Source organism: Myodes glareolus, chromosome 22 (assembly GCF_982192425.1).
Source record: "Myodes glareolus chromosome 22, mMyoGla1.1, whole genome shotgun sequence".
In the NCBI taxonomy this organism is placed as follows: domain Eukaryota; kingdom Metazoa; phylum Chordata; class Mammalia; order Rodentia; family Cricetidae; genus Myodes; species Myodes glareolus.
The window spans coordinates 36,053,405-36,079,031 of NC_142047.1; the positions used below are offsets into that span (position 1 = coordinate 36,053,405).

Consider the following 25,627-nt stretch of genomic DNA (forward strand, 5'->3'; position numbering starts at 1 on the left):
GGGTCTAGAAGGTACTGACTCTTGGGTCCCTTTCTTTGCTGTGGACATTCATCGGCCTGTCTTCCACCTTCATTCCTATGTGACCATCTCTATTTGGCTCCTGGGTTCTCCATTTCTGGATAACAACAGAGGAGTCATATGTGTCTCTGGAGCCAGAGTAACTCTGATATTATCTTCAATTTTGAGCTTTATCAGTTAGCCCTGAAAGCAAGAATTTAAATTATAGAGAGGCTAACTTGCTTGAGGACCCAAACTGGAGTGTGACAGAGTAGTTATGTCGCATTTATTGCACACATGTGACTTGCACGTTTTTTAGCGATAGAGATGCTTTCTGTCTCTGTCCAGTCTGAGAGGGAGCCAGCAACCTATCATTTTAGGGCCTTGGAGGCTGTCCTGGAACTTGCTTACGCAGACCAGGCTGGCCTCAAACGCACAGAGACAGGCCTGTTTCTGCCTCCCAGCGCTGGGGAGTAAAGGCGAGCGCCACCACACTCAGCAGGGAGAGGGAATTAATAAGGAATCCAACTTAACAATTAGGTCCTTCAAAGGGAAGAGAGGCTAAAGGCTCCGTCCCTTGGACGGTCCAGAAGGAGCATGTGGAGCCCCAATTTGAAAATCTTTGTGGCCTGGGGCGATAGCTGTAGCCTCAGTAGCAGAGACCAAACGAGACAGGAGGTGTGTGTGTGTGTGTGTGTGCGTGTGTGTGTGTGTGTGTGTGTGTGTGTGTCTGTGTGTGCTTTCAGGTGCTTTGGAATGATCTAGGAAGGAAGAGTCTAATGGAGAAGACCTACTGAGTTTCCTGAAGATGGGAGCTCTCAGAAAGAATTATGCCTGCTTTAAGGGCAATATAGAAATGAGCTATTTGGGGACTGGAGCGATGGTTCCGTAGTCCAGTGTGTACTCCTTTTGTAGAGGACCTGAGTCTGGTCCCCAGCACCCATGTCTGGGGGCTCATAACTGCGTGCAACTACAGCTCCAAAGGGAGCTGATATCTTTTGGCCTCTTGGGGCACAGACACAAACACATACAACCCCGGCCCTCTCAAGACAGAGTTTCTCTTTGTAACTGCCCTGGTTGTCCTGGGACTCTCTTTGTAGACTAAGTTGGTCTTAAACTCACAGAGATCTGTCTGCCTCTGCCTCCTGAGTACTGGAATTAAAGGTGTGTGCCACCACCGCCTAGCACAAACACATATAATTAATAATAATAATTTTATTTTTGAGATATAATCTATCATCTAGCACATTCTTTAAAAATTCTTTAAAAGTGTAGACAGCCATGTCTTACTATAATCCCAGCATTCAGAAGGCAGAGGTGGGAGAACATGCACACGTGCTCACACACACACACACACACACACACACACACAGACACACAGACACACACGCACACACAGAGTGATTTCAGGGGGAAAAACGTACGGGACTCTTGTTAGGGAGACTAGGATTATTGGAAGACGTTATGGATTGAGGAGTGATGATGTAAGGAAGTGGATTTACTCAACGAAAGGTGGGGGGAGGGTTAATGAGGAATGAAAAAACGAATGGGCATGCTGAGGAGCCAAGGGGACACTGGCAAACTCCGCCCAGAGCCAGGATGCCCCTACGAAGTGACGCAGCGCGGTTTGGCCGCTGTGGGGCGCCGTAGCCCGCGCTGTTGCCAGGGGAACGGGCCCCGCGCCGGGTGAGGCCCAGCCTGCCTTGGCGTGGCACTGCTGCAGAGCCAGCAGGTCCGAACTAAGGCGGAAGGACTCGGAGGCCCAGCCGCGGTCCGGGATGGAGCCCTGCTCCGGGACGCGTCTCCTCCGGGTCCGGGGGACTGACTCTGCCCGGACGGTCTGAAGTGCGGCCGCCCTGGGGAGGGTGGACGGGCAGGACGGGGCCGAGCCGCTGGCTGACCTTGGCAGGCCGCATCTGGCGCAGGTGAGGAGCGGCTGCGGCGTTTCTCACCTCGAGCCTGGCCCGAGCCACCGGATCGCGCTGCTCCGGTGCCTGGCAGGACTCTGGGCCGGTCTCGCCGACCCAGGGAGCTCGAGGCTTGCTTCTAGCACTAATCAGGGTTATAGGTCTGCACTGAGCGCTCACCGACAGCCAGGCCGTGTGCAGGCGTCGGGCCTAAGAACAGACGCCCTCATCTCCAGAACCCACAGAGAATTAAGGCGGGATTGGGGAGCATAGGCCAGACACGTGACTAGAGTAAGTTTAGGTCGCCGTAAGTGCTCCGAAGGGCCCTACAGGTGACTTTTAAGCTAAGACATGGAGGTTGGAAAGGAGCCAGAATTGTGAGTAGGGGAAGGGTATTTCTGAAAGAGGGAAAAACAAACACAAAAGTCCAGTTAGCAGAGTACTAAAAGAGAACAGAAATCACGAGGAGAGCCCCTACAGTTCATGGTGAGGCGGTTCAGCTTTTAAGGCGGTTCAGCTTTTATCCCAGAAAGGGAAGGGAGTCACTGAAGAGTTCGATGAGTTGGAGGTTTTGCGGTTTTTTTTTTTTTTTTTTTTTTCTTCGAGTCAGGGTTTCTCTGTAGCTTTGGAGTCTGTCCTGGAACTCGGTCTGAAGATCAGGCTGGCCTCGAACTCACAGAGATCCACCTGCCCTCTGCCTCCCGAGTGCTGGGATTAAAGGTGTGCACCACCACCGCCCAGTGGAGTTTCAGGTTTTGATAAGGGTTTTATATTCTGGCTGCTGAGCTGATTAGTTGAAGATTAGCTCTGCTAATGCAGCCGAGCCTCCTAGAACCCAGAAGTTTCTCCGCGCCCTCCTCTGTGCACAGGGGATGAGTTATCATGTTTATGAGACAAAGTGAGGGGGGTCCACATCTCTGACCAAGGATTAAAGAGATGGGTGGGAGCCGTGTGAAGCAATAGGACTACTTCAGAGCGGGCAATTAAGTGAATTCTGTGGAAGCGCTTCAAGCACGCCTGGTCTAGAATAAGTGCCACCTAAATGGCAGCGATGGCTGTTACATCATGGATGCGCTGTAAGGGAGCGATGATGGTTAGTGCAGCAGAGATCCTGAGAAGCAGGCTTTACTTTCTTTACCAAGGGTTAGGTTAGATGAGGGGTGGTCACGTGGTCACTCTTTTTGTGGAATGGCTGTTTTGCTGTGGGAGACCAGCTGTATACAGATAATCACCCTGAGATGCAATAAAAGCAATTGTGGTGTTTAATTAGCCTGTTTTTTTTCCCTATTGTTTTTCTTACTTTGTTCTGTCACAACTTTGTTCTTAATGACTTTCTTGGTGGGTGTTCCCCAAGGCTGGCTCCTACAATCTCTAGTTGATTTCCTGGTTAAAAATCAACAACCCTCGCCCCCTTTCCTTGGTTTTGTTTCTGTTCCCTGGTGCTGTTTCTTAGTTCTTCTTCTGAACTTGTGTCCCGGCGTCTGTGGTGGCAGCTGCGAGGGGAGAGCGACGCAGAAGTGTTTGCACACCATGTCAGCTCAGGAATGATTGCAAGGGTTTCTTTGCTATAGCAACGGACTTCGACATATTGTTTATGAGAGGGAAAATAAAGGCCCAGCCACATTATTGGAGACCAAAGAGCAGGGAGGCCTTTGAGAACAGCTTTAAGTTCTAGTCTGTTTTCTGGAAATGATGTGCTATGCATCTCTTAATTGAACTATAGCTACTTCTCAGAAAGTTTAAGACCACAGGCTTTTCTGGCACCTGTGGAGAGTTTTAATAAACACTGTATTTGCCCGTAGACGGCTCTTACAAAGGACTCGCCACTAAACCAATGTGCCCCACGAAGCATTTTCTGTCCCACTCCCCTTTATGTGGTCTAAATTGAGGTGTGTTAGATCTCAGTGAAAATTATTCTAGAAGCAGATCCTTGGGAAAGGCTGAAAAGTGACTTAGAATTACTCAGAGGAGTCTCTCAAGGACACAGTAAAGTGCCTTTCCTGTGGGGTGCACCTCTCCTGTGGGGTGCACCTCTGCCTTGCTCTGGGGCCACAGGGCATTGAGCAGCTCTCTTTCTTGGTCAAGCCTACACCAGTGTCTTGCCCAGCAGCTCTATTGTACTGCCCAAAGTCTGTTTCCAACTTTGACAAGACCCAAACAGTACTAGAAGGTTCCATGGCTCTTCCTTACAGACCAGCGTGACTCAGAGCTGCCTTCATGGGTAAGAAAGCACTTGAACAAGCTCTCTTATCAAATGGTCGTTAGGCAGGAATCCCTGGTTTCTGGCTTGGTATAAACCTCTGGGTCTCACAGGTTCATCTGGTTCACATGGAGGCACAGTAGAACAAAAAGCTAGAGGTGACACACACCCTTTCAGTGTAGCTTATTTGATGAGTGTGTGTGTTGTGTTGTTGTTGTTTCTGGGGATTGAGTTCAGGCCTTTCCACAGAGTTATCCTACTTCCCTTACTTTTTTTTTTTTTTTTTTTTTTTAGATAGGGTCTCACCTTGTAACTCTGGTTGTCTTAGAACTTACGGTGTAGACCAGGCTGCCCTGGAACTCACAGAGAGCTTGCCCACTTCTGAGTGCTGGGATTAAAGGTGTGTGCCACCATGACCAGCTATTTTTTTTTAAACAGTAAATGCCCATGATTTTCTAAAAAGCTTGAGTAATAGCAGCAGACCCACGGCAGAAACACATCTGTCTAACCCCGCCCTGGTACTGTATCTTCATGGAAATTACCCCGCATTAGGGTTCTGCCATTCCTTCCCAGAGTATGTGTGCCTGTGGTAACACAGATCTCTGTCTGAATATCCCTTCTGAGCTGTTTGTTTCTTTCCACAGTCTTGCTATGTAACCCAGGCTGGGCCTGAAGTTGCAACTCTCCAGCCTTAGCCTCCCAAATGCTGATGGCCTTTAAAAAAAAATTTTTTTTGATATGTGTATTTGTGTATGTGTCTACCTGTCACATATGTGGAGGGCATTGGATCGCTTGGAGCTGGCGTTGCAGGTGGCTGTGAGCCTCCTGGTTTATGTTATGGGAACTGAACTCTAGTCTTTCTGGAAGAGCTATGGCTGCTTTTTTTTTCTCATAAGAGGATAATAGATTTTTTTTCTTAATATTTATCCTTATTTTATGTTTGAGAGTGTTTTACCTGCATTGTATGTCTGTGTACCATAAGTGTGCCTGGTACCCTTGGAGATTAGCAGAGGGTGTCAGATTTCCTGGAACTGGGGTTAAAGATGGTTTTGAGCCACCATGTTGTGGGAGCTAGGGTCGGAACCCTGGTCCTCTGTAAAAGCAACAGAGGCTACGCTGCTGAGCCATCTCTCCAGCCCCAGCCTTGGTTTTTATTTATTTGATAGCTCACTCTACAATTGTGTGTCTTGCTTGGTCACCTAACTTCAGCTTAAGAATAAAGTCGTCTCTTGTTTGTGATGCTCCATAGCACTGCCTTGTGTGCATATGCCATGACATGTTTATATTTGTTTTTGTGCTCTGTTATTACAAGGAAGAATGCAGTGAACCTTTGTGTGTTAGGAGAGCCTAAGATAAATACAGAAATGAAGTGTCTGGGCCACAAGTTAAATGTGTTCTCAGGTTTGGTTTGCCAAGTTGCTTTCCTGCTAACTTTTGAAACATGAGTAAAGAAGACACCCAAATAAGTGGGATTTGTGAAATTTGTTCACTGTAAGCGGCAGTGAAGAGCCAGAAGAAGGTTCCTCTCCAGGCAGCCCTGGTTCCTGTTTCCAGCCTGCCTCTTCTGCCTTTTTCCATTTATACCTTAAAAATCTGAGCCTTCTAAGCTTACAGTTCAGCCTATTTTTTTTTTGTGTGTGTGTGTGTGGGGGGAGCAAAAATGGCGGTTGTTTTAAGACAGGATCTCACTACATAGCCCTGACTGTCCTGGAACTCACTATGTAGACTAGTCTGGCCCTGAACTCACAGAGATCTGTTTTCTGAGTGCTGGCATTAAAGATATATACCACGCTGCCTGGCTTTGTGTTATTATTATTATTATTATTGTCTGATCTAAGCAACGTAACCTTCCCAGTTTCTCGGCCGCCTTTGACATGCCTCTTTACTAACTGAGTTCATTCTGACATCTCCAGACATCTTTTAGGAATCCAGGGCTGCCCATAGGTTCCCCAGGGCCAGGACTTTCCAGTCTGGTTGTTTTAGCTGTCTCACACATGAATTTCAGAACAACATTCTGAATTTATTGCTGCTTTTAATATTGTTATTATTTGAGCTAGGATCTCAGCGTCTCTCTATGTTGCCCAAGTTGACTTTGAACTCTTCAGCTAAGTGGTCTTCCTGCCTTAGCCTCCTGACTGCCTAAATTTGTTGTTTTTATTGAAGCAGTGGCAGACAGGAAGTAGATCAGTCATACAACTGTTATATACCATTCATTATGAGAACTCAAAATGTTAAGGTTTTCTTTCCTTTTTTGGCTGTTTTGAGACAGTGTCTTACTGTGTAACGTTGGTTGGCCTGCAATTTGTTATGTACGACAAGACTGGCCTCACACTCAGAGATTTACCAGCTTCTGCCTCCAGAGTTCTGGACTTTTGTCTCCGGTCATTTGTCACCGCTCCTGGCTAAGATTTTCTTCATTGAATTTAAGCATATATATTAAGGTAGACTAATTTTATTTTTAAAATGTTGTGTAAAGATTTTAGCAAATGAATGTTAAATAGGAAAGATTATTGTCATGCTGGCAGTGGCCTTTGCCTTGTAGTGACAAGGGACAGGCCTGCATAGCCTCTTCAGTCTTCTGCAGATGTCAAGCAAGTCCATGACTTAGGCGACAGATATTTGTGCCTCTAACAGTCTGTGCATTTCCTTGTCATTTCCTCCTTCCACCCATGCCAGCATCTGTATGTTTTGTATGGGCAAGGTGAAGCTGTACACCTGACCTTGACTCTCTGGCGCTCCTTCTAAAGTACAGGGTTGCCAAGCCACTGCCCTCCTGGGCCAGCCTTCTGGTATTACCTCATCCCATGTCCTTTCTGGTCTTCTTTGTGCCCTCTTCTCCACTAAGACTAGGAATCAAAGCCGCGTCATACTCTGGCTCCTTCAGTGCCCAGAGCATCCTACCTAGGCCCAAGTGATCCCAGCCTTGCAGCCCCCACGGTTCCTCTCTCACTGCTCCCTGCCATGTTCTGTCTGAGAGGCTTCCCTAGCAAAGCACTGCCCTAATACTCGGGTACCCACTGCCTTGATGTGCTATGTGTCTCTCTGGGCCTCGGAAAGGAAAGATGGAGAGGGCAGGTACCTAGTCTCGTCTGTGTTTATACCTTCAGGATGCACAGGACTGGACCCCAGGAAGCCTTGCCTGGCCAAGGGTTGAGTGCACCATCTGGCCATGTTTTGGGGGAACGGAGCCACATATCTTTCATTTTGGACTCCCAGAGGGCTGCTGAGAGGGAAAGGACAGCCAGAGAAAGTCCCCAAGCCTGATGACAATACTTGGTCTCATCTGTGGGCCCCATTTTGGATTTGGTCCGACCTCCCAGCCCTTGTAATGAAATTTTTTGGGCCAAAAAAAAATTTGTGGCCTTCAGTTCAATGATAGAAAATATTATCAAGTTTGGAGTTGGCTCTCTCAGGGTTCGGGCCAGGCAGGGTGCTCCCGCTGTCCTTAGAGTCTGTTCCTGAGTGTTGTCCATGCCTGCCTCTGAAGTCTTAGGCAAGTGGCACTTCTCTAGACCAACAATACCTTCATTTGGAGTCAAAGCTGCCTCCAAGACTGTTAGCAGCAAACTTCCTTCTTGGGATGGTGAGTTTTCCTCCCTCAGGACTCTGGGATAGTTTAACACAAGGGATGCCTGCGGCCCCTGTGGAGTACTAGGATCATATCAGCCATATGCTCCTGCTTCTCTCTTGAGAAACAAACTCTGCCAGGTATAGGACTTTCCATTTGTGGGGTTGATAAAGGCAAGACTAAGCTTTGGGATCAAATTCATGCGTCCTCTTCAGCGTGCTTGTTGGCTCAGATAGGCTAGAGCCCAGGGAGAGGATGCATGTGTAAATGCAAGGCCCAAGGTCAAAAAATTCCCAGTACTGCAGAACATTTGCCCTGATGGGGGTGGTTCTGGAAAAGCCATGTACACAGAGATCTGCCTCAGAGAACTACCAGCTCAGCTGTATTTACGGGGCTTGACCTGATGACCTTTGGGTATTTGGGTATTACAAAAAACAACAACAACAACAACAAAAAACAAACAAACAAATAAAAACCAAACCAGGGACAAAGATTTGCTCACCTGGGGATGTCCTCAAGAAAATTGTGGTTTTTTTTTTTCTTTGTCACCTTTGATTTAAATTTGAACCCTAAGATTGCCCTGCCCGTTCTCTGTCACCACAGCTGAACAGCCCTGTACCTTGAGGCAGTTCCCAAAGAACAAAACAGAGACATGTGACTGATCATAATTCCCTATTTTTGGTAGTGGCAAGAGGCATAGTGACAAGAGAATGTCAGTCCAAGACAGTATGGTGGCATAGTCTTGAAATCCAAAGGCCATCCCGGTCTATACAGCAAGTTGAGATACATGGAAAATCCATTAGTGAGATTATCTAGTTCTTCAGCTAAATTAGAAGGAAAAATAGAGAACTGTGTGTCAAACACTTGAGTGGCACGTGTTTGGCTCACACTTGTAATCTCAGCTCCCAAGGTCATGAGGCAGGAGGACTGCTAAGGGTTTGAGCTAACCTGGGCTACATAATGAGTTTTAGGGTGACCATAGTGAGACTCCATCTTACTTATTTTTTTTTGAGTGGCAGTATGTTTATTTCTCGGGGCCATCCCTTAAGAAAGCAGTTTCAGGACTGTGTTCCCAGTTAGGCTGTAGCTACTCTGCGATGCTCACTCCAGTGTCCGGCTAAAGGAGATGTGCGCATGGTCCATGCCAGGGCTTGGGCAAAGCAGACTGCCTGCACATCAAAACCTTTGGAGGTAAAGCACCCAGGAAACTTTGGCTACAAAAGCCACTTGGAGGAATGCACCCTCCACTTGGGGGGTAAAGAAGCCTCATCGTTACAGGTCTCACTGTGGGAGTTAGTGAAGTCAGATGCTATCACTGAAGTATTTGCTCATTTTTTTTTTCAAACTCTCTTTCCAGTATCTGTTATGAGAAATTACTAAACACTTTAAAACAGGCCAGGAAGATTGCTCAGTGGGTAAAGGCACTTACTGCCAAGCCTGACAGCCTGAGTTCGAACTCCAAGACTCACGTGGTGGAAGGAGAGAACATACTCCTCCAAGCAGTACACACACACACACACACACACACACACACGCACACACACACACACACACGTTTAAAAGAAAAAAAAAAACCTTCAAGACAGACCCGTGCTGCCGGAGTGCAGGGAGGCTGCAGCGAGCCTTCGCCTCCTCTACTGCTCTGAACGGCCTCCGCTGCTCTACTGGCAGCCAGAGATGTTGGTCTAGTTGGGGTTTTTGAAGATACTGGTTGTATACTATCCGTGTCAGACATTTAGCAATTGTTTTAACGCACCACATATGTGGAGAACATGCTTAAGAATCCACTATGGAACTGGAGTTGGTTAAGTGCCTGCCTTGTGGGTATGAGACCTGAGTTGAATCCCCAGAACTCATGGGAAAAGCCAGGCATGGTGGACTACTCTTCCAAAGACCTGAGTTCAATTCCCAGCACCCACATGGTGGCTCACACCCATCTGTAACTTCATTCCAGGCAACCCTGTATCCTCTTTTGACCTCCCTGGACATATATGTAGGCAAAATGCCCATAAATTTAAATAAATGTTTTTACAATTATTCTTTTATCTTTTCTGTGTATGAGCGTTTTGCTTACATACATGTCAGTGTACCATGTGCATGCCTGGTGCCCGTGAAGGCTAAGAAGAAGGTGTCAGATCTCCTGGACGTGGAGCTATGGCTCACTGGCTGCTCTTCTAGAGGATCCAAGTTCAATTGCCAGCATCCACATGGCGACTCACTTTGCTCTAGCTGTCCTCTCTGAGAGGGTAGATGGCAGGGGAGATGGTTCAGTGCGCAAGAGCACCTGCTTCTCTCGAAGAGAACTTGGATGCTTTGCTTCCCAGCACCCACACCAAATGTCTATAACGGCCTGTAACTCCGGTTCCAGGGGATCTGGTGACCTCTTCTGTAATCTGGGACCCTGCACTCATGCACCTGTGCACACACACTTGCTGTGAATAAATAAGCAAGCAAATAAGGGCAGATGGCACCTAAGCAGTAACACCAAGGTTATCCTCTGGCCTCTGTAGGCATACCCACGCATACCCCTCACATACACACGAACACGTGCACGCGTGCACACAGAAGCTATTCTGATGTAGATTATTTCATTCTCAACCTTTTCTTCGCAGCTGGGTGTGGTGGCACATGCCTGTAATCCCAGTACTCAGAGGGAAGAGGCAGGCGGTTAAGACCAGCTATGGCTACATAGTAAGTAAGAGCTTGCCTTGAAACAATTTTCTCTCTTTTCCTATTATTGATAGTTCTGAATGTTAGACTTTTCTCCCTCTTAAAGGATCAAAAGGTATCAAAATATATGGTTTTGGCTAGGCATAGTGGCAAACACCTTACATTCCAGCATTTGGGAGGCAGAGGTAGGTGAATCTCTGTGAGTTCAAAGCCAACCTAATTACACAGCAAGCTTCAGGACAGCCAGAGCTACATAGAGATACCTTGTCTTAGAGAAAGTAGGATAAACAAAGGTATGCTTGTGAGTGAAAAAATAGGGCGAGGGGTCAGGCATTGGCTGTTTCCCCATTGTCTATGAGAACTTCTGTTTTTGAGACATAGTCTCACTGTATATTCAGGGCTACCCTGGAACAACTCACCAGGTAGACCAGGCTGTCCCTGAACTCACAGAGGTCTGCCTGCCTCCTGAAATTAAAGGTGTGTGCACCACACCTTGTATGTGTATGGATATTGAATATACAAAGATATAAAGCATTAATGCAAGTCAAAATATTCTGGTCAACAAATTTTGGCAGTTTAGCTTTATAACAATTATGGGATAAACCTGCTAAGGTCTGGGTAATAGTGTTTGGATTAAAAATACACATTTCTTTCTGAGGGCAACTAAATGGTTTTCCTATCATTTTTATCATACGGTGGATTGAAATAACTGTACTTTTCTGAGTTATCCTAAATGCAAGAGTGTGTGTACTCATGTGTGCGTCTAAATCTAAAGCCGGGTGGTGGTGGCGCATGACTTTAATCCCAGCACTCGGGAGACAGAGGCAGGTGGATTTCTGTGAGTTTGAGGCCAGCCTCGTCTACAAAGTGAGTTCCAGGACAGGCCCCAAAGCTACAGAGAAACCCTGTCTTGAAAAACAAAACAAAACAAACAAAAGACTAAATCTAGGGCCTCACATATGCTAGACAAGTCCATTATCACTGAGCTACCCATGTAGGCAGGCTGCAAGTCTGGGCTTTAAGTCTGTTTTCTTGTTCCTGTGGCAACCTCAGCCAGTCCTCTCGTTTTGGACAAGGACTTTGTAGGATCAGACACAGTAGCTGCAACCTAGGGATAGAAGACAAACCGGAGAGCTATTTGAGGTACTTAACATATACCACGTGGTGCGCATTTACTTGATGCCTGTAGCATCACTAAACTATGCAGCCTAGGGGGCATCCATACCCCTACTTTTCAGAGGAGTAAATCCGGTCCTCTCAGCTCTCTCAGCTAAGTGCAAAGCCCAAAACCTACCTAGACCTGTTTCTTCCAAAGCTGGGAGTCTCCTAAGTATATGGAGTTCTTTCAGTTTGGCCAGCAACCAAGAGTGCGTTCATGCTGTAAAGTCTCTTAGTGCTGAAGCTCAGGGTACAGTGATTTTTAAAGGTAACCCACAAAAAACACAGTGACTTCAATGTCAGATGAAGGTCAGAGTAACCTTGCAACATTTGTTTAGGCATAAACACGGTAGTTATTTCAGACATAACACAACAATTACTCTGACTTATACCATACCGTCAGTTATTTCAGTTTAAGTTTGCGTAAACATTAATGATTTTGTTAGTACATCTGGACTCTGGTCAGGGTCATGGAAACCCCAAGTGTGCTGCCAAAGCAGACGTGACTGCTGGGGTGGACTGCTGAGAACGGTCTAAGCAACCACAGAATGGAGTCAGGACAAGACAGTCACCTTAGTCACTTCGGCCTTGGTTGACCAAAACCATATACCATTTATCTGACACACGTTTGCTTTTATTTCAGAAGTTTTCAAGTCATCGAACTTTCAGTGAGCATCTACTATATACAAGGTATAGCTCCTGATCCTTGGGGGAGGAGACGTGGGGTACAGAGGTGAATGAATTACAGCATGCTCACTGTCTTTGAGGGAGACAAAGTGTGGTGAGGCGTGGGGATGGCAGAATATTCTAAATTGCAGTTACAGTCCTAATCAGGACTGAGCACAAGGGCCCCTGACTTTGCTGGGGACCCTGTGGAATTAGTGGATGTCTGCCATGAACAGGGACGGACCAGTTACATTCTGTGGCCTGTGAAGCCAGTCACTCCAGGTGGAAATGTTGCTTGCCCTCCTTTGCTTTGTTAGTTTATTGTCTGCTTTGGCATAGCTGCGATGACAGACCTAACAGGAACTTCCCAGGAAGCAAGGATGCATTTCTCATTGTTTCCGAGGGTTCCAGCCCATCGTACTGGAGTAGCTCTTTCCATGGTGGTGGAAGCTGTTTTACATCATAGCAGACCAGGCAGTAGAGAGCAAGGCAGGAGGTAGGCAGGGACAACATCATTAAGCCCGTCTCCAGGGACCCATTTCCCATAACTAGGTCCTACCTCCCAGAGTTTCCAAAAGCTCCCCAAGGCTGCACTTCTAGATAGGAGGACATTGCAGATTCAAATCATAATAGAGATTGCTGATCTGTGGGTATGGGCTCCCGAAAGGATTATCTAGCTGCCTGGGTTTTGTTGCTAGCTCCTGGCCTTCCCACCACGAGCTCAGAACTGGCCTCTTTCCCGAGGTGTGACAGTGTTTGCTTAGTTTGTCAGTCTAGAAGATACTAGTGGGCAGGGCTCTTTTTCCTGTAAGGACAAACTGGTCCTACTGCCTCTACTGCCTTGGCCAGAAGCTGGGCTGTGCAAGGCAGGCCAGGGTAGGGGGTTGCTGCCATCTGGTGGTCTGGCTGTGGCCAAGGCTTGACCTTTCTTGGAGCTCTCTCAATGGCCCTTACCCTTCTGGTAAATCTGTACACCAGGCCCAGATTGGCTGGGAGAAGCGTGGTCATTTATTTTGCCAGAAGAAATCCAAGAAGAATCCTCCCTTCCCTTGTGTGCGGGCTCATCCTCCGCCAAGCAGCCATAGAGAGCCCCTCTGCAGTACAGGGGAGAAGTTCCTGGTCCCTGGTCCTAAAGGGACTGTGTCTGCTAAGCAGCTGAGGCCAGATCTCCTTTCTGAACACCCCCATTGCCTGTTTCCCTCAGCAGAGGATTGGGGGGGGGGGCCCTCTCTGACACTTGATTTGGATCTTGGGACAGAGGTGACTAATCCTAACAGAATCAGCATGTGTTCTCATCGCCCTGGCCCCAGCTTGATATTGTTACCAGATGAGAACATGTCTTATTGAGTTTCACTCTTATGGCTGTGGAGAGGAAACACTTTGAGTAATGGGCAGCCACACTGTGTCCTGAATGACTCCGGACCAACCTCCCTTGACCTGGCTAGGCTGGGGTCAGAATCTGTTCTCGAGGTTTAGAGAACTGTCTATTTCCGTCAGGCTAGGACCCCAGATTCCCCTGCAGAGTGTACAGCCTGCTGGCCCCTATGCTCCTGCTAAATCCTGCCTGCAGCCAGGGCCCTGCACTCCCACGGGGCCTTTTGGGGCTTAATGCTGTCTACTCTTCTCCCCCTGGAGATGAACATCTGCAACAAACCCTCCAACAAGACAGCCCCTGAGAAGAGCGTGTGGACAGCGCCCTCCCAGAACAGTGGCCCTTCCCCAGAACTGCAGGGCCAGCGGTCTCGCCGGAACGGATGGAGCTGGCCCCCCCACCCGCTGCAGATTGTGGCCTGGCTGCTCTACCTCTTCTTCGCTGTGATTGGCTTTGGGGTGCTTGTTCCCCTCCTGCCTCACCCCTGGGTGCCTGCTGGCTATGCCGTATCCTTGGACTATATGGGACCAGAAAAGCTGGGGAGATGGATAGATAGCAGAAGGCAGAAGCCTGAGGCTGGGCTCAGGGTCTTAGGGAGCTCGTGGTGGTGTAGAGCAGGGTTCACTCGGCTGATTTTCTGCCAGGCTTGGACTTCTCACTTGACCCTTCCTCTGATAAAGTGGGTGGGCAGCCCCAAAGCTCCTCAGAGCACAGAATTCCAGAGAAGGAAATCTGACAGAGATTCCTAAGGCTTCTTCAGACTGATTATGCCTGAGCAAAGAAAGGGAAATGAGGGGGTGGGGACATGGCTCAGCTGGCAGAGTACTTGCCCAGCATGTGCAAGGTCCTGGGTTCAGCGCTCATTTGAAACAGCAAGTTAGGGAGCAGTTATTCCACTGCGAAGGGATTTGTCACGGTGCAGTTTTCCCACATAGTGAGTTTCTTGGTCCATTTCAAATGTGGTTTTATTTATAGACATTATTTTGCTATGCCTAGGAATATTTGCACGCTTATTGGTGTTAGGATGAGGGTTGCTATGGCAAAAGGTGGCATAGAAATGCCCTGCAAGCTCCTGGGAACAGTGACAAACACTAACTTGCTTGAGTCATATGGCCTGGCTGTCTTAGCCCTGGTTGCAACCCCCAAGGACAGAAGGCATGCTACAAGGCGGGGTGTAGGATGCAGTAAACCCCTGTGTACCCATCAGAGAGTTCCTTCACTGTCTGCTGGCATCAGCCTCCTGAAGAGGATCCCTGAGAGAGGGAGGTAAGGCTAGGACGGAGAGCACATGTCTGCAGGGCTTGCTCTCAGCTCAGGCTCCTCTGGGCCGTGCTGGTCAGAGGAGCTTCTGCAGCTCTCTGGTGCACAGGAAGGGGTTCTGTTTGCTTCTAAGGACTGGGATGACAATGAGGGCTTATTAGGAGGTTTGTGAACGTAAAGGGCTCCAGCTGTTAATCCAAGTGTGCTTTCTTGAGCCCTGGGCTGGTGAGTGGCAAAGGCAGTCGAGTAGAGGGGTTCTAAAGAAAAGTTGTCATCCTTGGACATTAGCAGTGTCTGCGGGGGGGGGGGGGGGGGGGGGGAGGCTTCCTGGTTCACAGGAGCCAAGGTCAGAGCAACAGCAGGGTCCGTGCATAGGAAATGACTTTCCTTAAGATGACTGTGGGCCTTCATGTGATTAGGTGGGACAGTCTCCTGTGGTCTGAAGTAGTTCCATCCCTGACTCAGGTCACCCAGGTCCCCTCAGGCACTAGGCTTGGAGTGAGGAGGGTCAGAGCAAGTGACAGCAAACAAAGTAGCACCGATTGGGCCCTTACATGTGCCACACACTTGACAGGGCGGTGTGACAACCCTGTCAGGAAGGCCTTCTCCCCACTCGTGCAGTGGGCTAGTTATGTTTCTGCAGCTGTGACAAAATGCCACAGCCAAAGCTAGTGACAGAAAAAAGAGTTTGTGTCAGCTCCTGGTGCCAGGGTGCTGGATAGGATTCATATGGTGGGAAAGCGTGGCAGGTGGCGGGCATGAGGCAGGAAAGCTGATCACATTCAACTGCACACAGGGAGCAGAGAGAGTTAGCAGGAAGTAGAACAAGGCTATGAACCCTCAAATCCTGCCCCCCAGTGGTGGACTTCTCCAGCAAGCCTGCACCTCCTACAAGTCCTCAACCTCCCAAGCAGCGCCACCAGTTGGTGACCAAGTTTAAATTCATGAACACATGGGGACATTTCTCATTCAAGACCAAATGAAGAAAGAGGCTCAGACAGGATAGTGACTTCCTCCGGTCACACAGCTGGTACCCAGCGAGGCCAGAAGGGCTGCTCAGGCTGGGGAATGGAATGATTTTAGGGTTTGGTCTACTTCATATTTTCTGTTTATCTTCTGTGAGCCACATGGATGCTCCCAGAGCCACCTAGCCTGGCAGTCTGACCAAGGCTGTATGGTTCCATCAAAATCTCCTTCCGTTAAAGCAAGTTCTCAGGGCCTCTGAGAGTGAAGTGGGGACCAAGTCCCCACTGTGGGCCCAGAATGGGCCTGAGCTTCAGGAATGCAAAGGTGCTTTGGGTGCTTAAGGGCCAGGAGGAGGGCAGATTGACAGGTGGGGCACAGTGGTCATACTCCATGCAGATGTTGGGAAGGGCCTCAGACAGCAGATGGGGAGCAGAAAAATGGCATCATCTGTAGCAGCCTAGCAGCGCACCTGCTGCTTGCAACCCCTTCTCCCGGCCTCATCTGCATGGACGGCCCCCTCCCTCCACTGCTGGTAGCCAGTTAGTCATAGGACTGTGGAGTGTACCTCTTTCCCTAGTCCCCACCGCTCCTTTCCACCGCTCCTTCCCACCGCTCCTTCCCACCGCTCCTTGCCTCTCTAATCTAGATGGCTGCTTAGTTTCCAAGTAAATCTCCCTGCGTACTCCATTCCTGGATACCTGCAGCCAGAGCACTCTGAACTCTCTCTCTCTCTCTCTCTCTCTCTCTCTCTCTCTCTCTCACACACACACACACACACACACACACACACACACTGATAATGGCACTGGCTGCTCTTCCAAAGGTCCTGAGTTCAATTCCCAGCAACCACATGGTGGCTCATAACCGTCTATAGTGATGTCTGGTGCTCTCTTCTGGAGTGCATATATATAATCTCCAGGAAGAATGCTTTATACACAATAAACAAATCTTTGAAAAAAAAAAGAAATGAGGCTCATGATTCCCATTCAGCCTCCATGACTTTCTGTATGTAAAGTCTGCCTGTCTGTTCAGATTTATTTTCCCTGTTTTGACAACAGTGATCTCTTCCTGGAAGCCCTTGCCTCAGCAGCTGAGTCAGAGGTCAAGAGCTGACATCCCATTGGGCCAGTCTGCTTGGCAAGTTGTGTAAAATTGTAGGATGATAAATACCAAAAATGTACAGGTCTTCTAGTTTTCTTTTTGAGATGGGGTTTCACTGTAGCTTTGGAGCCTTACCTGGAACTCACTCTGAGACCAGAACTGGCCTTGAATTCACAAAGATCCGCCTGTCTCTGCCTCCTAAGTACTGGGTGTGCACCATGTAGATTTTTTAGAATTCCCTTTGAAAGCTCAGAATTTGGCAGCATAGATCCTCATTCTTATATGGCAGTTGTGAGCCATCCCTCTGATTGACAGCCCAGCCCTTTTCCCTCTGCCTTCCCTTCCAAGGCCCTGTTAGACATTCCTTTCCACGTGTCAGCTGCGACGACATTTCTTTAGAGAAGTCTCCCAGACCTCCACGGTGTTTTCAGGTTCCTGTTCAAGCACTATCTGTCCCGACCAGCGGGACAGGAATCAGGGTCCCTGGTAACCTGGAAAAGAGGAATGGAGGGGCAAGAGACACAAGAAATGGACAGCAAGTCTGTTTTCTGATCAAGCTGCCAACTTTATTTTTTCTCAGGAGCGTTATATAGCTAACAGGCAGGGGGGGAGGTAGGATGCTGGAATGTCAGGTCTGGAGGCACCCCCTAGCTGATAGGAAGAGATAAGGGGATGCTGAGGGTCTGTAAATATTTACAGGGGGAAATGCTAATCACTTCTGGTGCCTGGGATCCACAGATCTGCAGGCCTGTAGACACTCTTAACTCACAGGGAGATAAGAAGACCCTGGAACTTTCCCTACAGAGGCTTCTGAATAGCTTACTTAACTTGTGAACTTAAGATGGCTGTAACCAAAATATAGGTTTTTGCTTCCAGAAAGATCCTGTCTGAGGAGATGGAGCCATCAGTACAGACAGATGGACGGCCTGTTATTTGATTATTGCCTGTGTTTTCCGTCGCACAGCGGGCGTCTCAGGGCCCAGGACCCACCCTTTCCATATTCCTTCAGGCCTGGTGCAAAGGGAAGAACCCTGTAAACAGCTGAGTGAGTGGAGTGGTGGGAAAGCCGAGAGAAGGCAGGCAGGAAGCTAAATGTTTGCCCACAGTGAGTGGCAAGAGTTGGGAGAGGCCAGAGCAGGGCGAGCTTTGACCCTGGGCTAAGGCATGACCTTCATCTAGAGAGCCCGTTGTCACTGGAGGCCTTGACGCAGGGAAGAGCAAAAGTGCAGGCTTCTGGAAACTCTCTCCTGGAACACAGAAAGGGTAGACTCTGGAGAAGAGGGAGGTTTTCAGGTAACCCAGGCAAGAGGCAGAGAGCTGACCCATAGCCCTGGCCATGGGATGGAGAGCTCAGTGTTGGGCACAAATGCGGCTCTTCAGCTGTGGCACAGCACATTCTGGAAGAGCCAAGCTCATGCAGACAGAGGAATCTGGCTACTGAGGGAGAGTGAAAAGGCTGTTGGGCAGCTGATGAGCAAAGGATGAACACGGACGGACGAGAAGTATCTGCCTGGGTGGAGCCTGTCAGTGAGCTGTGTGAAGACTTTGCAGCCAGTCAGCAGCCTACTCATTTCCTGTATTTGGCTCTGCAAAGTCATGGGAAATGCTTGTGTTAGTTCCAGGAGTTAGCTACACTGCCCTGGCTAGCCCTGACCATGTGAGGCTATCCCAGACACTCAGTGTAGGGTGCCAAGCACCTGGGCTTGAGGTGGGGAGGCAGCCAGTAGATTAGTCCTGTCTGCAAGTGGTTCTCCATCTGGCCCCAGCTATTGAAAGGGGGCAGCTGCTTCCATCTTGGAAGTTGCTTCCTGTGAGAGCAAGGAAACCAAGCTCAGAATTTCAGCTTTAGTCTCTGGACCTTAGGGGATGATGGCTTTCAGACTCTTTCACCTTCCGAAATCTGAGGCAAGAAACTGGCAAGGCCTAAGCCTTGTGGTTAGACCCCTTGGTGGCAGTAGTACATAGTACTGACCTTTGGGCTCCATTGTCATAGGACCCTATTCTGCTGAGGGTTTAGGGGTCTGATAAAAATATCTGGTGAGGGGCAGGAGAACATAGTACAGGCAGAATCTCTGTACAAAGGAAATCTGCATGGACAGGGAAGTCCTCTGTCCAAGAAAGTGGGTGGGGCTCCTGGTTTCCAGTGTACGGACTGAGTCTTTAACCTGCTGGGCTAGTGCATGGGTGCCATCTTTGCTGGCCACCTAGTGGTGCACCTGACTGCTGTCTCCATCGATCCAGCCGATGCCAATGTGCGGGACAAGAGCTATTCTGGACCCCTGCCCATCTTCAACCGCAGCCAGCATGCACACGTCATTGAGGACCTGCACTGCAACCTCTGCGACGTGGACGTGTGAGTGAATGCTTGCGAGTGAGTGGGTGGCCCGTGAGCGCGCCTGGAGGATGACCAGAGGGTTGCGCCAGGCTCCACACTCATACTTATGCCCCTGAACACTTGTACTTTGCATAGTCAAGAGTTGTGCTGGAGGGTGGGTGTGCTGGCACATACCTTTTGTCCCAGCACTCAGAAGGCAAGAGGCAGGCAGATCTCTGGGAGTTCAGGCTGGCCTGGTCTACGTGTTAAGTTCCAGGACAGCTAGTAAGATCCTGTCTCAAAAACAAAGCAGAAAAAGTCTTGGTAGAACTGGGCATGGTGGTGCATACCTGTAATCCCAGCAATTGGGAGGCTGAGGCAGGAGGATTTCAGTGAGCTTGAGGGTAGCCAGGGCTACATAGTAAGACACAGATTCAAACAAACCACTGCCACCAAAAACAACAACAAAGTCTTGGCGGAGTGACTTGAGGGTAGTTGGGAGAGAGGATGAGGGCTAGCATTTCCGGTAGCGAAAGCAGGAGGCACTTGGCAGCACCACAATTCTAAATGACAGTGACATCTTCACTGCACCCAGATAGGGGCAGGAGGGAGGTCAACCTTACGTGTTCTGAGCTAAGTGCCGTGTTCTTTAACAAAAGAGCCAGAACCTACTGCTCAGAAAGCTAGGAGGTGAACTGAAGCCACAAAGCTACTGAGCAGCAGAGTCAAGGCCGCATTAGCTGTGTACCCCCTACCCCCAGTGCTTGCTTCCGTGTCTTACTGCTATTGAGGAGACAGAACACCCGGTCTCCTTTGGCAAATCCCAGTGCCTCTCTAGGACTCTTCCCTACATTACTGGAGTTTCGAAATCTCGAGACTCAGGTATGGGTTGAGGGAGAGCGTGTAGCCCAAGGGCAGCTCCACTCTTGGAACCTGAAGGCTTAAAGTAGCGTGTTAGAGGGGGGTCTGTGTACAGGAACCGGAAGGCCTATTGCCGTTCCCTAAGCAGCAGTTAGCACGCGCTGAGTGGCTCTGGCACTTCCTTTCCATGAAATGGATAGAGATCCTGCCATACTCATTTGGGTCTTACTTTGTGCCTCCTGGGGGAGACCCCACTTGTCTCCTAATGTGGCATTCTCTCACGTGTTCCTTGCCCACGGGTCTCCTTAACGCCCCTAGACGACAGTGAACACCTCTCCTTTCGGCTCCATTACAGTTAGCCCACACAGGCCTTCTGGGAGAGTGCCAGAAAAATTCCCGTAGGATGGCAAGGAAAGGGACCCCAAAATGGGGCTGTTAGAAGTGCAATTAAAGCACCAGTTGGGCAGCTGTGCATTCTGCCTCAGGTTCCGTACCTGCATCTTGTGTGTGGTCTGGTACAGAGGTCCTTGCTTGGAAAGGACGCCCCCTTTCTTTCTCATGTGAACCTTACTTAGGTATGTAGTTCCAGAGTAAGACCCTACAGAGCACCCCCTCTTCCCTCTACCATGGTTCTCAGAAACTTCTCTAGGTGTCCCACCCTGTGTTTCCGCCAGAGGGCGCGTGTGCTCCTCATTGCAGCGCTCCGGGAGGGGCGGAGATGCCTGTAGGTAATTAGGAACCAGGCCTGACTTGGTCGCTACACCTGCCAAGGTGGGCTGGCTGGCCGATGCGAGGTGCCTTCCCCAACCCTCCGCAGGAGTGCGCGATCCAAACACTGCAGCGCCTGTAACAAGTGCGTTTGCGGCTTCGACCATCATTGCAAGTGGCTCAACAACTGCGTGGGCGAGAGGAATTATCGGTGAGAGTCACCTGGGGCCTGGGGACTCATGCCCTCTGAGTCTGGGCTCTATTGTAGACTGCTTGTAATGTGGTGCACAGTTGTGGGTAGGGATGTGTGCATGCTGAGAAGGTGGTACTTGGGATGGATGAGGGTGGGTTTGGAGTCTTCCATCCTATTGGTTCAGACAAAGATGGGGGGCCTGATAAGTGTTTGCCTCTTAAGGTTCTATGACTGACTTCTGAGGAGTTGGGGCTTTGGGGTCAGGAGCCTGGCTTCTGGGCTTCTAGCTGTTACCAAGCTCGAGGTCCTGAGTGCTCACAGCTTCCTGTGGTTGGCCAGGCTCTTTCTACACAGTGTGGCATCTGCTTTATTGGGTGTTCTGCTCCTGGTGCTGGTGGCCACATATGTCTTCGTGGAGTTCTTTGTCAACCCTATGCAGCTTCGTACCAACCAACACTTTGAAGGTCAGTGTGGGTTCTAGACACAGACATGTTTCAGTCAGTGCACCCCCCAGCCCCTGGCTAAGCACAGACTGCCTATGCCTTGCAGTCTTGAAGAATCACACAGATGTGTGGTTTGTGTTCTTGCCTGCTGCCCCTGTGGAGACTCAGGCTCCTGCCATCCTGGCCCTGGCTGCCCTACTCATCCTCCTAGGCCTGCTTTCTACAGCCCTGCTCGGCCACCTTCTCTGCTTCCACATCTATCTAAGTGAGTGCCTCCTCCAGGCTGGCACTGAACGGGAGGGGTCTCGGCGGCAGGGAGGTACCATTTTGACCTGTAGAGCCTTGAAATCCAGTGCCAGTTCTTTGTGGTAGGCCTGGTTTTGCCCCACTGCTTAGTATATTTGTGGCTAGGGATTTGAACCTGGTACTGGCTGCCCGCCCTTCCAGTTTCCGGTGTCACCTCTCCACTACTGACCCCTCTCTTCCCATACCCACCAGTGTGGCACAAGCTTACCACCTATGAGTACATCGTGCAGCACCGCCCAGCCCAGGAAGCAAAGGAGACCCACAAGGAGCTTGAGTCGTGTCCCCGCAAGATGCGGCCCATTCAGGTATAGAGGTGGCCCAGAGCCCTGGGCGTGAGTGTATGTGTGTGGTGGGGAGTGGGGCCATGCAGTAAGAGCCATTGAGGAGTCCATTGCAAGGGAAGCAAGCCTAGGGCAGCAGCTGGAGTAAGTCCTGGGAAGCAGGACCCAGCCTCTGCTGGGCCCATGGGCACCAACATAACCAAAAGGAGCCCCGAGGTTTCTGCAATCCTGTGCCCTCCTGTCCAGGCACCAGGCATTTGGGAGAGGAAGTTGACCACTGGTTGACAACTGACTAGTTAGGCCATAACCATCGGTTCTCTTCATCTGTAATCTTGACTTCTTACCTATTATCCTATTTTAGTTTTAGAATAGGGGCAACTGTTAACAGTCTGTGTTAGAGATGGGCACATTAAGGTTCAGAAAGGTTAAACCGAAGTCTGGTCTGGGAAGAGTTAAGACTTCTACACATAGAGGACAAAGCAGGAACCCCACAACCTAGGCTTTGGCCTGGCCAGCCCAGCTGCTGACCAGCCTATCCCCATTCCCACGCCCCCTGGCTTCCTGAGGTCAGCAGCTGGAGATGGAGGTGGTCCAGTCCTCAGAGGCCCTAGGGACTGGAAAGGCAGGGGGCCCAGGCAGGCTTTGCTGGAAAGGCTGAGATCCCAAATCTTCATGGCAACTAGATACAAACACAGGCTGGTGGGCGGGCTGGAGAAGGACCCCGCCTCTCCTTTTCTCATTCCCCAGGGCTTGAACCCAGCTCATGGGCCAGGCTGAGGAGCACTAGCAACTGGTAGAGAACCCTGTCACCCTGTCACATAACTGCCCTGGTCTGGGCTCTGAGCTGTGTGCATCCTAGAGTACCCGTCGAGTGAGTTGGCAAGACTTGCTCGGGGATGCCCAGACTTCAGGGTCCTGTACCTTTGGGGCCAAGCTGTGGCAACAGCAAAGACTTTTAAGTCAATTCTGTTTGTCTACAGCTAACTCGAGGGAAGCCTCCCCCATAGGAGCAGGGTGCTTGTCCTCTTTTACAGAAGAGAGAACGCTATGACTGAGAGGTTCCAAAGTGCCATTCAGGAATGTGCAAATGTTTGAAGGTTTCTGAGGAAGGAACCTGAGGATCAGTTTTGAAGAGAGGAGGGAAGGCTGCGTGGACACCTCCTGGTGATATCTTCAGACTTCCTTTTAGCTGGTTAGGACCTGACTTCTGTTCTATCCCGGAGACTAGGGTCCCCTCTGCTGGGTGCTGTGCAGGAGAAAGGTGTGAGGCCAGTGACCTGAAGGCTCCAGGACCTGGGACTAGCTTCTGGCCCCGTGCTGCTCTGCTTGGACAGGTCTCCCCAGATCCTTCCCAGAGGGTCATCTTGGCAGAGTTTGAGCATGGGGCTTTATCTGTGGCCTCAGTTTTTGCACCTGTGCAGTCAGCCAGTGGTTGGCTGGGCCTTATCCTAGTCCCTAAAACTCTCAGGGACTCAGCAGGCAGCCTCCCACCCCCACCCAGCAGGAATTTGGGAGGGGCCCCTCTCTAGAGCCGTTGCCCCCAAAACATAGGCTTGTTTTAGAGACGGCTTTCTGTTACAGTGTCGTCTCTGCCTTACTCAGGACGCCTGTGTCACCATGGAAACGGCTGCCTAGTAGGCGACAGCTGTCTGGGTGCTCCCTCCAGCTCACTGGCCCCGCCCTTTGCCCTCTGCCCCACGCCCTTCCTGAGCTGGCTTTTCCCGGGCTTTTATTTCTTCACCTGCAGTTCTCTCCAGCAAAGCTGGAGGCGTCGGGCACACGGAGGTGCCGGCCCAGTCACTCCCAGCCCTTTTGCTTCAGGGTTCCTTACTTCGACCGCCTTCGAGTTCTCTTTGTATGAACCAAGATTCAGGGCTGCGGTACTCTTTCCTCACCTGCACCCTTTCCTTTTGGGGAACAGGGACAATGATTGTACCCACATCCTCCTGGTTCTTTGAGAGTGAGGGGTGTACTCAGTATGCAGCTGGACTGACCCCTTAGTGCTGGAGCACACAAACTGCTGGCCTGAACAAGTTAGTTGAGTGACTGTAGCCCCAAGAGGAGTCAGGAGCAGATGAGGGCCACTCTTGTCTTGTCCCTAAGAACCTCTTGGCTATGCTTGCCCAGTCTGAGCATACTGGACCTGAGGGCCTGCAGCCTTCCTCAAGTAGAATAACTGGAGTTTGTCTAGCTGAAGAGAGTCCTTGTGATGGCGTGAGATCTAGAAATGAGTGTTTGAAACCTTGCCCTACAGAAGGGTTTTCCTAGCCCATCTGAGATCTAGGAAGACAGCCCTAAGACCCTTGGGACATGAGGCCACCAAGCTTCTATAGAGGACAGTGACAAGGTGTGCCCAGGGCTTAGGAGGCTGTGGATCCAGACATAGCCTCCCAGCCTTCCTGACCCCCTCTTTCCCGAGGAGATGGAGTTTTACATGAGGAACTTCAGCCATGTGCGTCCAGAGCCCTCTGGCCAGGCCAGGCCGGCAGCATTAAATGCCAAGTAAGTACTACCTGGCTGTCCCCATGGGTGGTGGGAGAAAGGGAGGTAGGTCAGGGTCAAAACATGTGTCTGAGTCCAGTTTAGCAAAGTCTTGGATGGATCAGTGTCTCTCTGCCCTGCTAGGACAGGAACCTCTAGCAGGCAGGGGCTCCGGGGCAGCATCTAGAGCTTGCTCTCTGGCTTTTACCTCAGTCCTTCCCAGTTTCTTGCCACCCAAGGCCAAGTGGAACCACCACTGCCCTCCTCCTCAGACACACTGGCTCTGCCTCCACGGATCCAACCCCAGGTAGGAGGGACTGGGTTTGATCCTCTGCCCAAGAAGAGGGAGACGGAAAAGAAGCCTCCGCTCTTAGGAGTACCTCTGCTGCTTTTGGCAAAGTGAGGTCTGGGGAAGTGACCCACACTGTCTCTGTCTCTGCAGAAAAAGAGGAAGCGGCGTGTTTATAGATTGCCAAGGTCTGGGGTCTTGGACCTGGAGCCCCCGCTGCCCAGGTTACGGGGTGAGCACTCCTCTCTGCTTGGATTCTATTGGGTTAGTTCGAGGGAGGGAAAGGTTTTAAAACCTTAGCTGCAGCCCTCGCCTTCAGCAAAGTTTCCCTCACTGTGCAGAGACTGGGACCCCTGGCCGCCACTCCAGCTCTTCGTCGGATTCCACCAGTGCCAGCCCAGGCGCCTACTACTCCGCATCAGCCGAGTCCATGGAAGAGATTCCAGTGGCCCAGACACGCCTGGGCAGTGCCGCACTGGGCGCCCCAGGAGCCAGGGGCCGAGAGTCTGGGCTGGCGCTACAGGCACGTTCGCCGGCCGTGTTCGTGAGCCCGAGCAGTGGCGAGCCCGGGTCACCTGGCGGCGGTGAAGATTGTCTGCCTTAGTGCGGACTGGAGGCAGGAGGGCCGTGGAGGAATGGCCGGCCCGACTCTATGCAACACCCCATCTTTGCCGCACCGAATGCGGGCCTCAAGGCCGGCGGGATCGGCCTCCCTTGCCCAAGACTCAGCAATATCCACTCCACCAGCCCTGATGCTCCAATAAACTTTTTTTTTTTTAATGCTTTTGTGGGCTTAGGGTTTATTTTGATAATGGAACGAACCGTGGTCTTCCTGAAGCCGCCCATAACTGTTACTAGCTGGCCTGGGGCAGAGTGTGGGGTGGGT

The 25,627-nt window shown here is 50.3% G+C and overlaps 1 protein-coding gene across 4 annotated transcripts; it reads left to right on the top strand.

Annotated features, from left to right (window-relative positions):
- The first annotated feature begins 1,682 nt into the window (after positions 1–1,682).
- Positions 1,683–25,521, top strand: Zdhhc1 (zDHHC palmitoyltransferase 1). Of its 4 annotated transcripts, none has more exons than XM_085681679.2 (12): positions 1,683–1,922; positions 10,285–10,363; positions 13,802–14,044; positions 19,043–19,218; positions 20,858–20,959; positions 21,281–21,405; positions 21,491–21,649; positions 21,883–21,995; positions 24,391–24,473; positions 24,666–24,759; positions 24,895–24,973; positions 25,083–25,492. In XM_085681679.2, the coding sequence occupies exons 2-12, from the start codon at positions 10,301–10,303 to the stop codon at positions 25,343–25,345; spliced, it is 1,500 nt and encodes a 499-aa protein (XP_085537805.1). In that variant the 5' UTR covers positions 1,683–1,922; positions 10,285–10,300; the 3' UTR covers positions 25,346–25,492. The 4 variants fall into 4 exon arrangements, with proteins under 4 accessions (XP_085537805.1, XP_048293069.2, XP_085537803.1 ...); XM_048437112.3 differs by lacking the exon at positions 1,683–1,922 and adding an exon at positions 12,144–12,190 and having other exon boundaries at positions 10,280–10,363; positions 25,083–25,521; XM_085681677.2 differs by lacking the exons at positions 1,683–1,922; positions 24,666–24,759 and adding an exon at positions 12,144–12,190 and having other exon boundaries at positions 10,280–10,363; positions 25,083–25,521.
- Positions 25,522–25,627: the final 106 nt, after the last annotated feature.